Genomic DNA, 11,756 nt, shown 5'->3' with positions numbered 1-11,756 from the left:
CNCAAAAAGCTTGGCACAGACGGTTCTGGTGGTTTGGGTTTCAGTGTTTATATGACTAAATTTGAAAGCACACACTCTATCACTTAACTTTCAATTCCAATTTCTCAAATTTTGTTAACTTTTCACACACACTTCTTTCTCCTGACTTATAGACACCAAGAGTTGGATGGTAAGTAGAAAAAAACTGAAGAAAGAAGTAAATGAGTTGAAAAAAAACCAGACACAAATGCCATTAACTTTTACCATTAAACATAAATGTATGTTAATTTGATAATATTTTAACATAGGGCTAAGGCCTTTTCTTTGGATATATATTTAATGATCACAGTTCTTAAATAAACCATGCCTGTAATGGGTATTTATGATTTCCAGTTTCAATTTCTTTAAACAGTGAGAACTTAAAATCATTTGAGAAATCCAAAAGCAAACTAGACATTAATACTCTTAAATATCTTTTTCTAACTGTTTATGGGGTTTTACCTAAACCTAACATAGTAGCAATTTCTAGCAACTTACCTTTATCAAGTTTTTCAAATGTGTTCACTACAGTTTTCAATAAAACTTTAACACTTGTTTTTCATAGTTATGTAACATTTAATTGACTACATTATTACACTTATCAGGTAGCAGTAACATAAAAAGTGTGAGAATAGGCACTACTGATGCTTAGAAAATCTATAATAACTACAAGCTTTCAAATAGTTGTTGCTATCAGTTGACATATTTTATGGAAGGAATCAAAAGCACTGGTTATTCTGGTGACCTAGTAAAGTACAAATTTGCTAAAAGAATTTTTATTGTGTAACCAAATCGTTCCTATTTTGTTCATTTATTTTTAAAACCAATGGTGTTGATTCCTTTTCTTGAGATTAAAATGAAGGTTTTACGTGCCACACTCCAATGTGCCTGAGATACTAATATTGCACTCAACGTTTTAAGAATAGTCACACATTCACTAAAATTCATTTATACCTTTACATTTTAGATTTTATTAGCATGAGAATGTATTCCATCTATGTTAGTCAAGGCACAGTAAAGCCACACAGGTAAAGAAAAAGAAACCAGTTAATAACTTTTTATTTAAATCCAAATAATTTATTTTTTATGCTTTCATGACTTACATCATTAAGCTTAGTCATTAAATGTTTCTGGAAATTTCACAATGACAATTTATAAACAGAATAGTAATGATAATGTATATTCTTTACTAAGTCCATAATTTGTGTCTGATGCCATCCCAAGTATTATATATAAATGATCCTCATTTAATTATTAAATGACCATGTCATATTTTATGATTCCTCATTCTATCTACAGGAAAGTTGAAGTTCAAAATGGTCAAAGAAAAGTTAAGCTACCAGGGAGTAAAAGGCAAAGATAGGGGTCAAATGCAACTGTGCATGACTCAAAAGTGCACTTTTTTTCATTTATGCCATCTTTCTTTTTTTTCCTTCAACTTAAGTTCAGGAGTACATGTGCAGGATGCGCAGCTTTGTTACATAGGTAAACGTGTGCCACAGTGGTTTGCTGCACAGATCATCCCATCAACTGGGTATTAAGCCCAGCATCCATTAACTATTATTCCTGATGCTCTTCTCTCCCTCCCTGCACCCTTACCCCGCAATAGACACAAAGTCTGTGTCGTTCCCCTGAAATGTGTCCATGTGTTTTCATCATTCAGCTCTTTCCTGTAAGTGAGAACATGTGGTGCTTGGTTTTCTGTTCCTGCATTAATTTGCATGGTGTATATGGTGTATTCCATGGTGCATATGTACCACATTTTCTTTATCCAGTCTATCATTGATGGGCATTTAGGTTGATTCCATGTCTTTGCTATTGTGAATAGTGCTACAATGAACATTTGTGTGCATGTATTTTTATATTAGGAGTACTTATATTCCTTTGGGTATATATTCAGTAATGGGATTGCTGGGTCAAGTGATATTTCTGCCTCTAGGTCTTTGAGGAATTGCCACACTATCTTCCACAATAGTTGAACTAATTTACACTACTACCAACAGTGTAAAAACATTCCTCTTTTGGTTGGGCATGGTGGCTCACACCCGTAATCCCAGTACTCTGGGAGGCCGAGGCATGTGGATCACCTGAGGTCAGGAGTTTGAGACCAGCCTGGCCAATATGGCAAAAACCCGTCTCTACTAAAATACAAAATTAGCTGGGCATGGTGGTGTACACCTGTAATCCCAGCTACGTGGGAGGCTGAGGCAGGAGAATTGCTTGAACCTGGAAGACAAAGGTTGCAGTGAGCTGAGATCATGCCATTGCACTCCAGCCTGGGCGACACAGCAAGACTCCATCTCAAAAACAACAACAACAAAACAAAACATTCCCTTTTTCTCTGCAACCTTGCCAGCATGTTGTTATTTGACTTTGTAATAGCCATTCTGACTGGTGTGAGATGGTACCTCATTGTGGTTTCGATGTGCATTTCTCTAATGATCAGTGATGTTGAGCTTTATTTCATAGGTTTGTTGGCTGCATGATGTCTTCTTTTGAAAAGTGTCTTTGCCCACTTTTCAATGGTGTTTTTTTCTTGCAAATTCACTTAAGTTTCTTGTAGATTCTGGATATTAGACCTTTGTCAAACGGATAGAGTGCAAAAATTTTCTCCCATTCTGTAGGCTGTCTGTTCACTCTGATGATAGTTTCTTCTGCTGTGCAGAGGCTCTTTAATTAGATCTCATTTGTCAATTTTTGCTTGTGTTGCAACTGCTTTTGGCATTGTTGTCATGAAATCTTTGCCCGTATCTATGTCCTGAATGGTATTGCCTAGATTTTCTTCTAGGGTTTTTATAATTTTGGGTTTTACATTTAAGTCTTTAACCCATCTTGAGTTAATGTTTGTACACGGGTTAAGGAAGGGGTCCAGTTTCAACTTTCTGCACATAGCTAGCCAGTTCTCCTAGCACCATTTATAAAATAGGGAATGCTTTCCCCATTGCTTATTTTTGTCAGGTTTGTTGAAGATCAGATGGTTACAAGTGCGTGGTCTTATTTCTGAGTTCTCTATTCTGTTCTATCGGTCTCTGTGTCTGTTCTTATACCAGTACCATGCTCTTTGGGTCACTGTAGCCTTGTAGCACACTTTGAAGTCAGGTAACGTGATGCCTCCAGCTTTGTTATTTATGCTTAGCATTTTCTTGGCTATTTGGGCTGTTTTTGGGTTCCATATGAACTTTAAAATAGTTTTTCCTAATTCTGTGAAGAATATCAATGGTAGTTTAATGGGAATAGCACTGAATCTATAAATTGCTTTGAGCAGTATGTTATGCCATCTCTTTATAAACAAAATATTGAAATAGTGGTCCTTACCTCAAACTCTGGACAGAATGTAAAAACAAAGGTCTCTCCAGTACCATAAAAGCCATCACTCACTTTAAATGGCTCAGATGCTAATGCACCAAAAACCTAAGGATAAAAAAGGCATGTTCAATGACATGACTAACAAATTTATTTCAGTAAGCATTATTTCATCATATATGTTTAAATAAAATGCAAAAAAGAGAAATCTGGTATAGTTTTATCTAATCATACTTAAAAGGGAAAATGGCTAGCTGTTATATAATTTACATTATTGTCAAATATGAAGCATATTGGTTTTCAATGGAAAACAGATTTTTTCCTAGTTTTAAAGTTTGGGATTTTATTTAAAGTAATTAAATACACAATCTTAAAAAGTAGTTAACACATTTCAGGAGGACTTATATGTACAACGTATGTATTGAAATGGATAACATGATGCTATGGGATTGTGGTGCTTAATAAAATAAGTCCTCCAGCATAGGGAAACATTCTATCACTTTAAAAATATGCTATTTTTTTCTTTATCATTATACAGTAAATTCCATGAGGGCAGGTGTTATGTGTGAATTATTTTGTCCTTTAACCCTGTGCATGATCTTATACAAGACACACAGTACCCTAGTGAAAAAATTGATGAATAAGAGATTGACCAAGTAATTTCAGTGTTATGGGTTGAAGTTTCCACATCAGAAATGGGAGTGCAGAGAGTCTGACAGATAATCCGTACAGTCACTGTCTATCCTGACATTCTATCTTTATAGTCTTAAATTTGAAAATATTTCCTTATTGAAAGGTTATTTTATATATATATTATAGAAAAGTACACAAAACATAAATGCATAGCTCAGTTTAGAATTATCACAGAGCAAAGTCCCATGCAACGTTCATTCACACCAAGAAACAGAACACCACTAGTTCTAGAAGCTCTCTTTGTGCTTCTTCTCATCAATAGGCTCACCTACCTGAAGGAGTTACTAGCCTAACACCACTAGAGATTCATCTGGCCCCCTGATAAAACTTTCTGTAAATGAAATCATAAGAAAGTCACTCTTTGGTGTTTGATTTCTAATTCAATATTATGTTTGTGACATTCATCTACGCCATAGCATGTAGCAGTAGTTCATTCATTTTCGTTGGTGCAAATACTTTTTCTTGGGTGTGTAACCTTGGGCAAGTTGATGAGCTTATGTCATAGTTGACTCATTCTTTTATATAAAGATGATAACAGTATCAATCTCATAGGGCTTTCATGATTAAATAACATAATGCGTAAGTGATTAGTCAAGTTCCTGACACATAAAACACTAAAGGTGTTAGTAATACTAGTGTTTTGTTCTAATATTGCTATTTTACCTTCTCATTAGTTTCTAATTACAACTGACTTGAACTTGCTGTTTGAGGAACAAACCAATATTACTCTTATTTGTGCTTTTGTTCTGGCTATCACCTTCAAACAATTATTTTTAATGAAAACTTTACCCATTATTCAAGATTCTGCCAATTTCTACCTTTCCCATGAACCTCATTCTTATTTCCTCACTTTTTCGAGGTTCTAAGAAACCTACCATTTTTCCCAGTATTAGAGATGTTGGTATGTGCAAATGTTCTTTTCTACCACTCTATAATCCCTTTGAAGGCAGTAATTCTTAATCATCATGCTCATATCTATCCTCTATAACACTCAACATTGCCTTGCATATTTAAAGAACCCAGTAATTATCAGTTAAATAATAAAATGTACTAATAAAGTAATGTTTATCAAAGAAATATGCTAAAAGTTACTGTTACTGCTCTTAAAGGATAAGCGATTTATGCATTTAGTGTTTCATACCTGTCCATCACTGTCTTTAATCACCATCAGCACTGGGGTGTCTAAACCTGTCATTGTTCGATAAAGAGTTTTCAAGCTTGTGCCATGTTTTCCAGTACCATAAACAAGAGTCCATGGATAGCCAATTGTTCTTGGTGGAAGATGCTTGGTAAGCTTTAAAAAACAAAGTGATAGTATTTACTTGATAGCTTGCTGTTCATTATGTAGAATACTATTGCCAGCTGGAATTTAATGGTGCTTATATAATGTAGGCTATAAAAATAAATTAACAGTAGAAATTATTATTCTCAAAGATACTAAGATGATTGAAAAGTATTACACATTTCTCAGCATAAAATATTAATTGTCTATTAGGAAAATAAAGAATCATCCTGAACCAGACACAGATTAGAACAGAGATAAGAAACATAGATTACTTACTGCTTTTGCCTTCCATATTGAATTAACAAAAATACTTGATAGACTATTAGCTTGATTATTAAAATATCTCTCAAATAATGGGCTAGGGAGACAGACCATCCAAGTTAGGAATCAAGCTTTAATACTTCTCCCTGTGTGACCTTGAACAAGTTAATCGCTCTATGCTCCCAATTTTTTAACTTAATAAAAAATGTGCATAATAAGAGCATCCAATTTCTACAGCTGTTGTAACAACTACATGAAATAATCCACATAAAGCAAGTAACAAGCACACAACAATAAAACAAATATTGGCTATTAGTGTCTGCTTACCTAAATCTCCTAACATCTTAATTAACACTAGCTGCTATGTTTTGCTTACTCTTTCTTTTCACTGGAGTGGGATAGTAACAGCATTAACGCTGTTGCTTCAGAAACAACTAAAAAGAGGCTGTTTTACTCTCATGGGTACACAGTCACACTCAGAAATGCACCTATGTGAGCATGTCATACCTTTTCAATTTGATCTGGCAGTAAAAGTTCACTGGGATCACTTAGGTTTGGTCGAAAAGATTCAGACTCCAGGTCTGCTTTCACTGGAGCAACCTGCTTTGAATTTATGTCTTCCCTTGTAGTAATCTAAAAAAGTAAATAGAGGTAGTGTATTAATGTAAACTTGTGACATGCTTTCAAAATTGTCAGACTTTTCAGATAAATAAAGCTTTATATTGTAGAAAATGTGTCTAAATCTTTAACCTTAAGATTTTATAGGGCAAAAGATGCCCCATATCTAATATCTATGATGTAGCCAATGTAGAAAAAGATTTTATAACAATATAAACAGACGTTTTCTCATCCACTACATGAGGAAGGACTGGTAGGAATGATAAATCCCCATATTTCTGTGTAAAGAAGATAGTTGCACGCATCTTTAATTAAGCCCTTGAAGGGCAAAAGTCAGCCAGCTGGTTTGCTTTGTGTCTGTCTGTGTGTCTGTATGTGTGCTATTTAAAATAGAATTTTTTCATGCTAAACACAAAATTTGTCAAAAATAATTAACAAAACTTCCTGGATGCCAAAATTTTAATGTAAATAATAGCAGAATAAAAAATATAACTTCATTTTCTGTGAGGTGTGCATGTATTTATTTGTTTCACTGAAAATGTTACCACTTTTCTAAAATGCTTTCTTTTATTAACTTTCTAAACATTTAACTTTTTTCATCTAGTTGGACCAAACAATAAATTTAACTGTTAATTTGTTCATAAATTCATCTTTAAAATTAGATTATTGCGTTGCATTACAAAGAATATATGCTTTTGCTTGGTGGAAATGATTTCACTGGTATTCTTAAAATGAAAAAAATGTTAACTAAAAACAAAGCTTACTGTCGCACGATATATTCTACTGGTGTTTACTTTTTAATATTAATTTTATTTTAATATGTAAAACATAACATCAGAAAATAAAATAAATGAAACATAACTATTATTTATGAAACTTTTAAATTGGAAAATATGCAGAATTCTATTGGAGCAGATAACTAAAATGCAGCAATGCTCGGCAACTGTGATTCTATATGGGAATGAAATTTTTGCTAAATTATTTTGTTCCTTTAACAGGTTTCTTAACAAACCTGAGCAGCATATATTTGCAACCAATACATGTTTTATAACTGTATTGTTTTTTGACAAGAAGTTAAATACTCATTCTTTCATATCATCATGTTTCCCCTTTATTTTGATGATGTGAAAGGTAAAAGAAAAGAAAAGAAACCCAAGGCAGCATTAGAAGCATTAAAAGAAAAAAATTCAGTAGGTCTAGCAAAGCCATGAAAGCATATCTTATTAAGAAGAAAGAAACACAGTATAATAGACAAAACTGAAAAATGAGTTTTCAATTACATTGCTTTCTTGTATCTAAAAAAATCACAAAGATTATTTCACAGAATTTTAAGTGATTTATCCAGTTCTGTGTCTAAACTGTACTATTCCAATGTACTTCTAATACCAACCAAGAATGCCTCAAGAACAGTTTATCAAATTGAGATATTTGATGTGACGTTGATACAAATGAAATAGCCTTACAGAAAATATTTAAGCCTTGCTATTTTTTTTTTTTTAGTTTTCCTATAGTATCATATCTTTCAGGTTTTGTTTAGAAAAGATTCAATCTCAAAACCAACACCATTCTTCCAATGTTAAATGAATGAAAACTCCTCATCGCTGAAAGAAACACATGATACTGAAAATAATTCTGAAGTGACAGAACATTCTTCAGAATATTTTTCAAATGAAAAGATGACAGAAAAGATAATCCATAGCTCTTCAAGGCAATACTATAACCTTTAATACAAAAAGGAACTTAATTTTAGTGCTGCAGTCAAAGCAAATTCTTCAAATGAGATTTGCCATGACAAAGAACACTAAAAACAGGGAGTATTCAGTCTCCGGAGGGGTTGAAACTACTGAAGGGGGCACCTGGAGGCGTCTGCAGAGTGTGCGCAGTTCTTCAGTATTTAGAGCATCGATCCTGCGGTGATACTCAGCCACTGACACTACCTAAATATGGAGACAGGGAGACAATAATTCCACTGACAGTTGAGAAAAAAGAGCAAAAAAAAAAAAAAAAAAAAAAAGGAGAAATTAAAATGGGAAAAGAGAACTATAATTAGGATTTCTTCCCCACTCCATGCTGCAAATCCAAGAGATTTATATATTAAACTAGAGTGAAATACCCATGAATGATTTTCACTACTACATCCAACTAGTTGGTAATGTAAGGTTTATTTCATAGGCTATTCCATATAGATTCAACTTAGTGAACAGAAATTATAGTTTTTTATACAGAAAACACTATATAAAACACATACTTTGCTAACATTAAAGATAATATCTGAAAACTAAATGGTCTTGCAGTTACAAAGGAAGTGGTAGTTTCAACTACCCCCTCCAAATCAGGTGAGCTCAAACATTATATCCTAATGGCCATGCTAGAAGAATTTCTTCTAGGCACAGGTGACAAACATACCCATCTATAACAGAAACAAAAGAGGGGAGAAGAGCAAGAAAACAATATACATGTACATCTTAAAACCTAAGGCAATTAGAAAAATAAGCCCTAGAAAGTAGAAAATTAGATTTTCAAAAGTATGTCTAATCATAAGTACCTTCTAAGCATGTCTGCTTTAGCCCTTTAAATGACTTTTTTTTTCTAGTTTTTGCCTCTCTTCTGTTTTATTTCTTTATGGTTTTTACTGTATTACTTATTCTTGACTAACATTTAACAACTTTCCTACATTTTAACTTTCAAAGGAAAACTTTCTATCTTCTATAATTGCCTAGACCAGGCTCTTGCACAGTATTAAATTTGAAAGCCATAAATGACAGGTAAACACTATTACAGAAAGCCCACAAAAACAGGTAAGTTTCCTCAGGTTGACACAACAATTACAGTCTTTTCAGATCATGACATAATTCTAAAAACAGTTACCATACTACAGTGAACACTAGTGGTGTCATAAATATGTGACAATTCTCTTGAGCTATGACTAGTTCCACTTGTAATCAATCAAACATGCACAGAGGCTCTGACCACAAAATGAGTTAAACCAACCGGCTCATAAAGAGTTTAGATTTCAAACCTAGGTTTTAAGGGCTTTTTATTTAGCCAACTAAAAGGAACTAGCTACCACTAAACATCAAGGTAAGCACGAAAAGCTATATAAACTTGTTGAAAGTTCTGAAAGACATGAGAATAGAAAAAAGGAAAAGAGGCTGGACAGATTTCCATTCTGGCCGTTATTATTATATTGAATTTTGCAAAGCAACAAAGCATACAATATGTTAGCTGACTCTGTACTCAGAAACCAGAAGCTGTTATCCTCTGCTCGGCGGGGGGGGGGGGGGGGGGGGGGGGGGGGGCGGGGGGGGCCGTTAGATATACTGGGTTCCTCACTGTCTATCAATTTTGTTATCGAACCAATGAAAATAATAAAAGTGCATGTCAAATCTGGGTTTAACGAGTGAATTACTGAGGAAAATGCATATTAAGGACTGAGTATAGTGCCCAAAGACATATTAATGAAAGCTACTATTATTAACACGACTTTTACTTGATTAACTTTTCACCAATCCTAACCACTGAGGACTAAATGATAATGGCTGAAGGAGCCTCCTTATTTATTTTTGGCTTTTATTTTTGGAATGAGAATATTCAGGTTTGACATCTCAACTATTTTCAACATTTTGATTATTCCTGATTTAATTTTATATTGTCAGTATCTAGCATAAAAATAATGAAGGACTTTCAATTAAGAATCAATAGGTTTTCAATAAGGATTAAAGAAAAATTAGGTACTAAAAACATAATAAAACATCATGGCGGCCTTAACTTTTGTATGCCCAGCGAAAACAGGTCGTCTAAGAAATATTAACGGCCCAATTACTACTTTTTTCTTTCTTTTTCACTGGCTTCAATCCAAATAGTCTCCTAGACAAAGATTCCTCAATCATATACTTATTTACTCCTCTGCTTTCTTCCTATAACGTTATCTACTCTACTCCTCCACTGCTTTCCCTTCTACCCCTTCCCAGTTAACGACATGACTTAACTACTATATTCTACACACACTTCCTGGTGGGCAAGTGAAAGAAGTGGGAAATTAAATTATGCCTCCACCAAAGAGATCAGTCCCATCAACATCACAAATTGAATCAGCATCTGCTGAGAGTAGGAGTTACTAATAAAGAGAACAACAAACTGCCATCATAAGGCTAAAGCTTACCTTAATAACACTCTGATAAAGTCATAGTTTCTTTCATGTAACAAAATCTACCCTACTTTGTTCAATTTATTAATTTTTCAATTTTAAGTCTTATTAATTTTTTCTAGAACAATTAAAAAAACCTTTCTGCCTCTCCTTAACCTGTAAAAACATCTGTACTCAATGCACTGAATGCATGGAAGATGACAGAAAACTAAAAAAAAAAAAAAAAAAGGTCTGTGAGTTTAATAGAAAAAGGGATTTGAATTTGAATACAGAAATATACTTCCTTCTCTCAAAATAAATAGATAAAAGAGCTATATATTCCCAGTATATATGAGGAAACTGGAATTAGTCTTACATTAATTTTTACATCCTTGGTAAACCGTACTCCATGTATACAATTTATTACTTTACCCAAAAGATTAAACCTAACTAAAAAATGAATACATTTCTCCAAAACATCCCATATCACACCCTGAATTATTAGGGGTAAATAGTTGAGAAAACCAAGATCTTCCAATTAAAAGTGCATTCACTGGCTAAAAAATCGTTTCTTGAGGAATAAGGTATTTGGATATACTGCTAAGTCCTATCTGTAGGAACTAAGTACCATGACCTATACTCTGCAGAATTAAATGCCACCCTCTTCTTTTCAGTCTTTGACAAAGGATCCTCACACAGAGAAAGTATTTTCCTAAGTCTTTATTTCTATAGAATTACCAATGGAAAGGCAGGGGTAAATCCACCCATCACTATTACAAATGGACTAACAAAAATAGACCAGAGAAAATTCAGTTGTTGCCAATCTCATGAATATGAACATGTTCATCTCCTAGATATAAAGAACAATACCTTATGGATGTTCCAGTGTTTCCCCAAGATTACTCCAAAACAAACCCCAAATCTCCTTCCTTCAACTGTCTTGCACACTAACAAAAATCTGCTAGTTATATGTCAAGTGCCATTTTACTACTTTCTCAGTAAAGGGAAATGCAAGAGAAAAGAAATACTATCTAATCAATGCCACTTATACTTACTTTGGTCCCAAAAATATGTTAAAGAAGAAAATACAATTCTGAGCTTCTGTATCAAACAAAAAGAACATACAACAGCATCCCTGAAGTCACATAAGCTATTGTTCCACTACATCTCATCATATATTAACAGTCTTTATTACAAAATAAGACCAGAATTATGTTAAACTTTGCCCCATTTTGCCTAAATTAAAACTACTGCTTTCAAAATATCATTCCATTTTGAGACCAGCCTGGGAAACATGGAGAAACCTCATCTCTACAAAAAATACAAAAAATTAGCTGGGTCTGGTGACGCAGGGTGGAAGTATCACCAGAGCCCAGGAGGTTGAGGCTGCAGTGAGCCAAGATCAAGCCACTGCACTACATCCTGGGCAAGAGAGCAAAACTCTGTCTTAAA

General features: G+C 33.8%; 1 protein-coding gene across 1 annotated transcript in view; it reads right to left on the bottom strand.

Annotated features, from left to right (window-relative positions):
- LOC108537578 (oxidation resistance protein 1-like) overlaps positions 1-11,756 on the bottom strand; it is a 96,304-nt gene that overhangs the window by 7,302 nt on the left and 77,246 nt on the right. The window contains exons 11-13 of the mRNA XM_017885162.1: positions 6,068-6,193; positions 5,156-5,308; positions 3,334-3,429 (exon numbers count right to left, since the gene is read on the bottom strand). Of these exons, the coding sequence (XP_017740651.1) occupies positions 3,334-3,429; positions 5,156-5,308; positions 6,068-6,193 (375 nt within the window). The remainder of the gene's footprint in view (positions 1-3,333; positions 3,430-5,155; positions 5,309-6,067; positions 6,194-11,756) is intronic.

Source organism: Rhinopithecus bieti, unplaced genomic scaffold (assembly GCF_001698545.2).
Source record: "Rhinopithecus bieti isolate Rb0 unplaced genomic scaffold, ASM169854v2 scaffold_13352, whole genome shotgun sequence".
Classification (NCBI taxonomy): Eukaryota; Metazoa; Chordata; class Mammalia; order Primates; family Cercopithecidae; genus Rhinopithecus; species Rhinopithecus bieti.
Note: the sequence above shows the minus strand (reverse complement) of the source record. Positions and strands in the feature narration are given on the sequence as shown.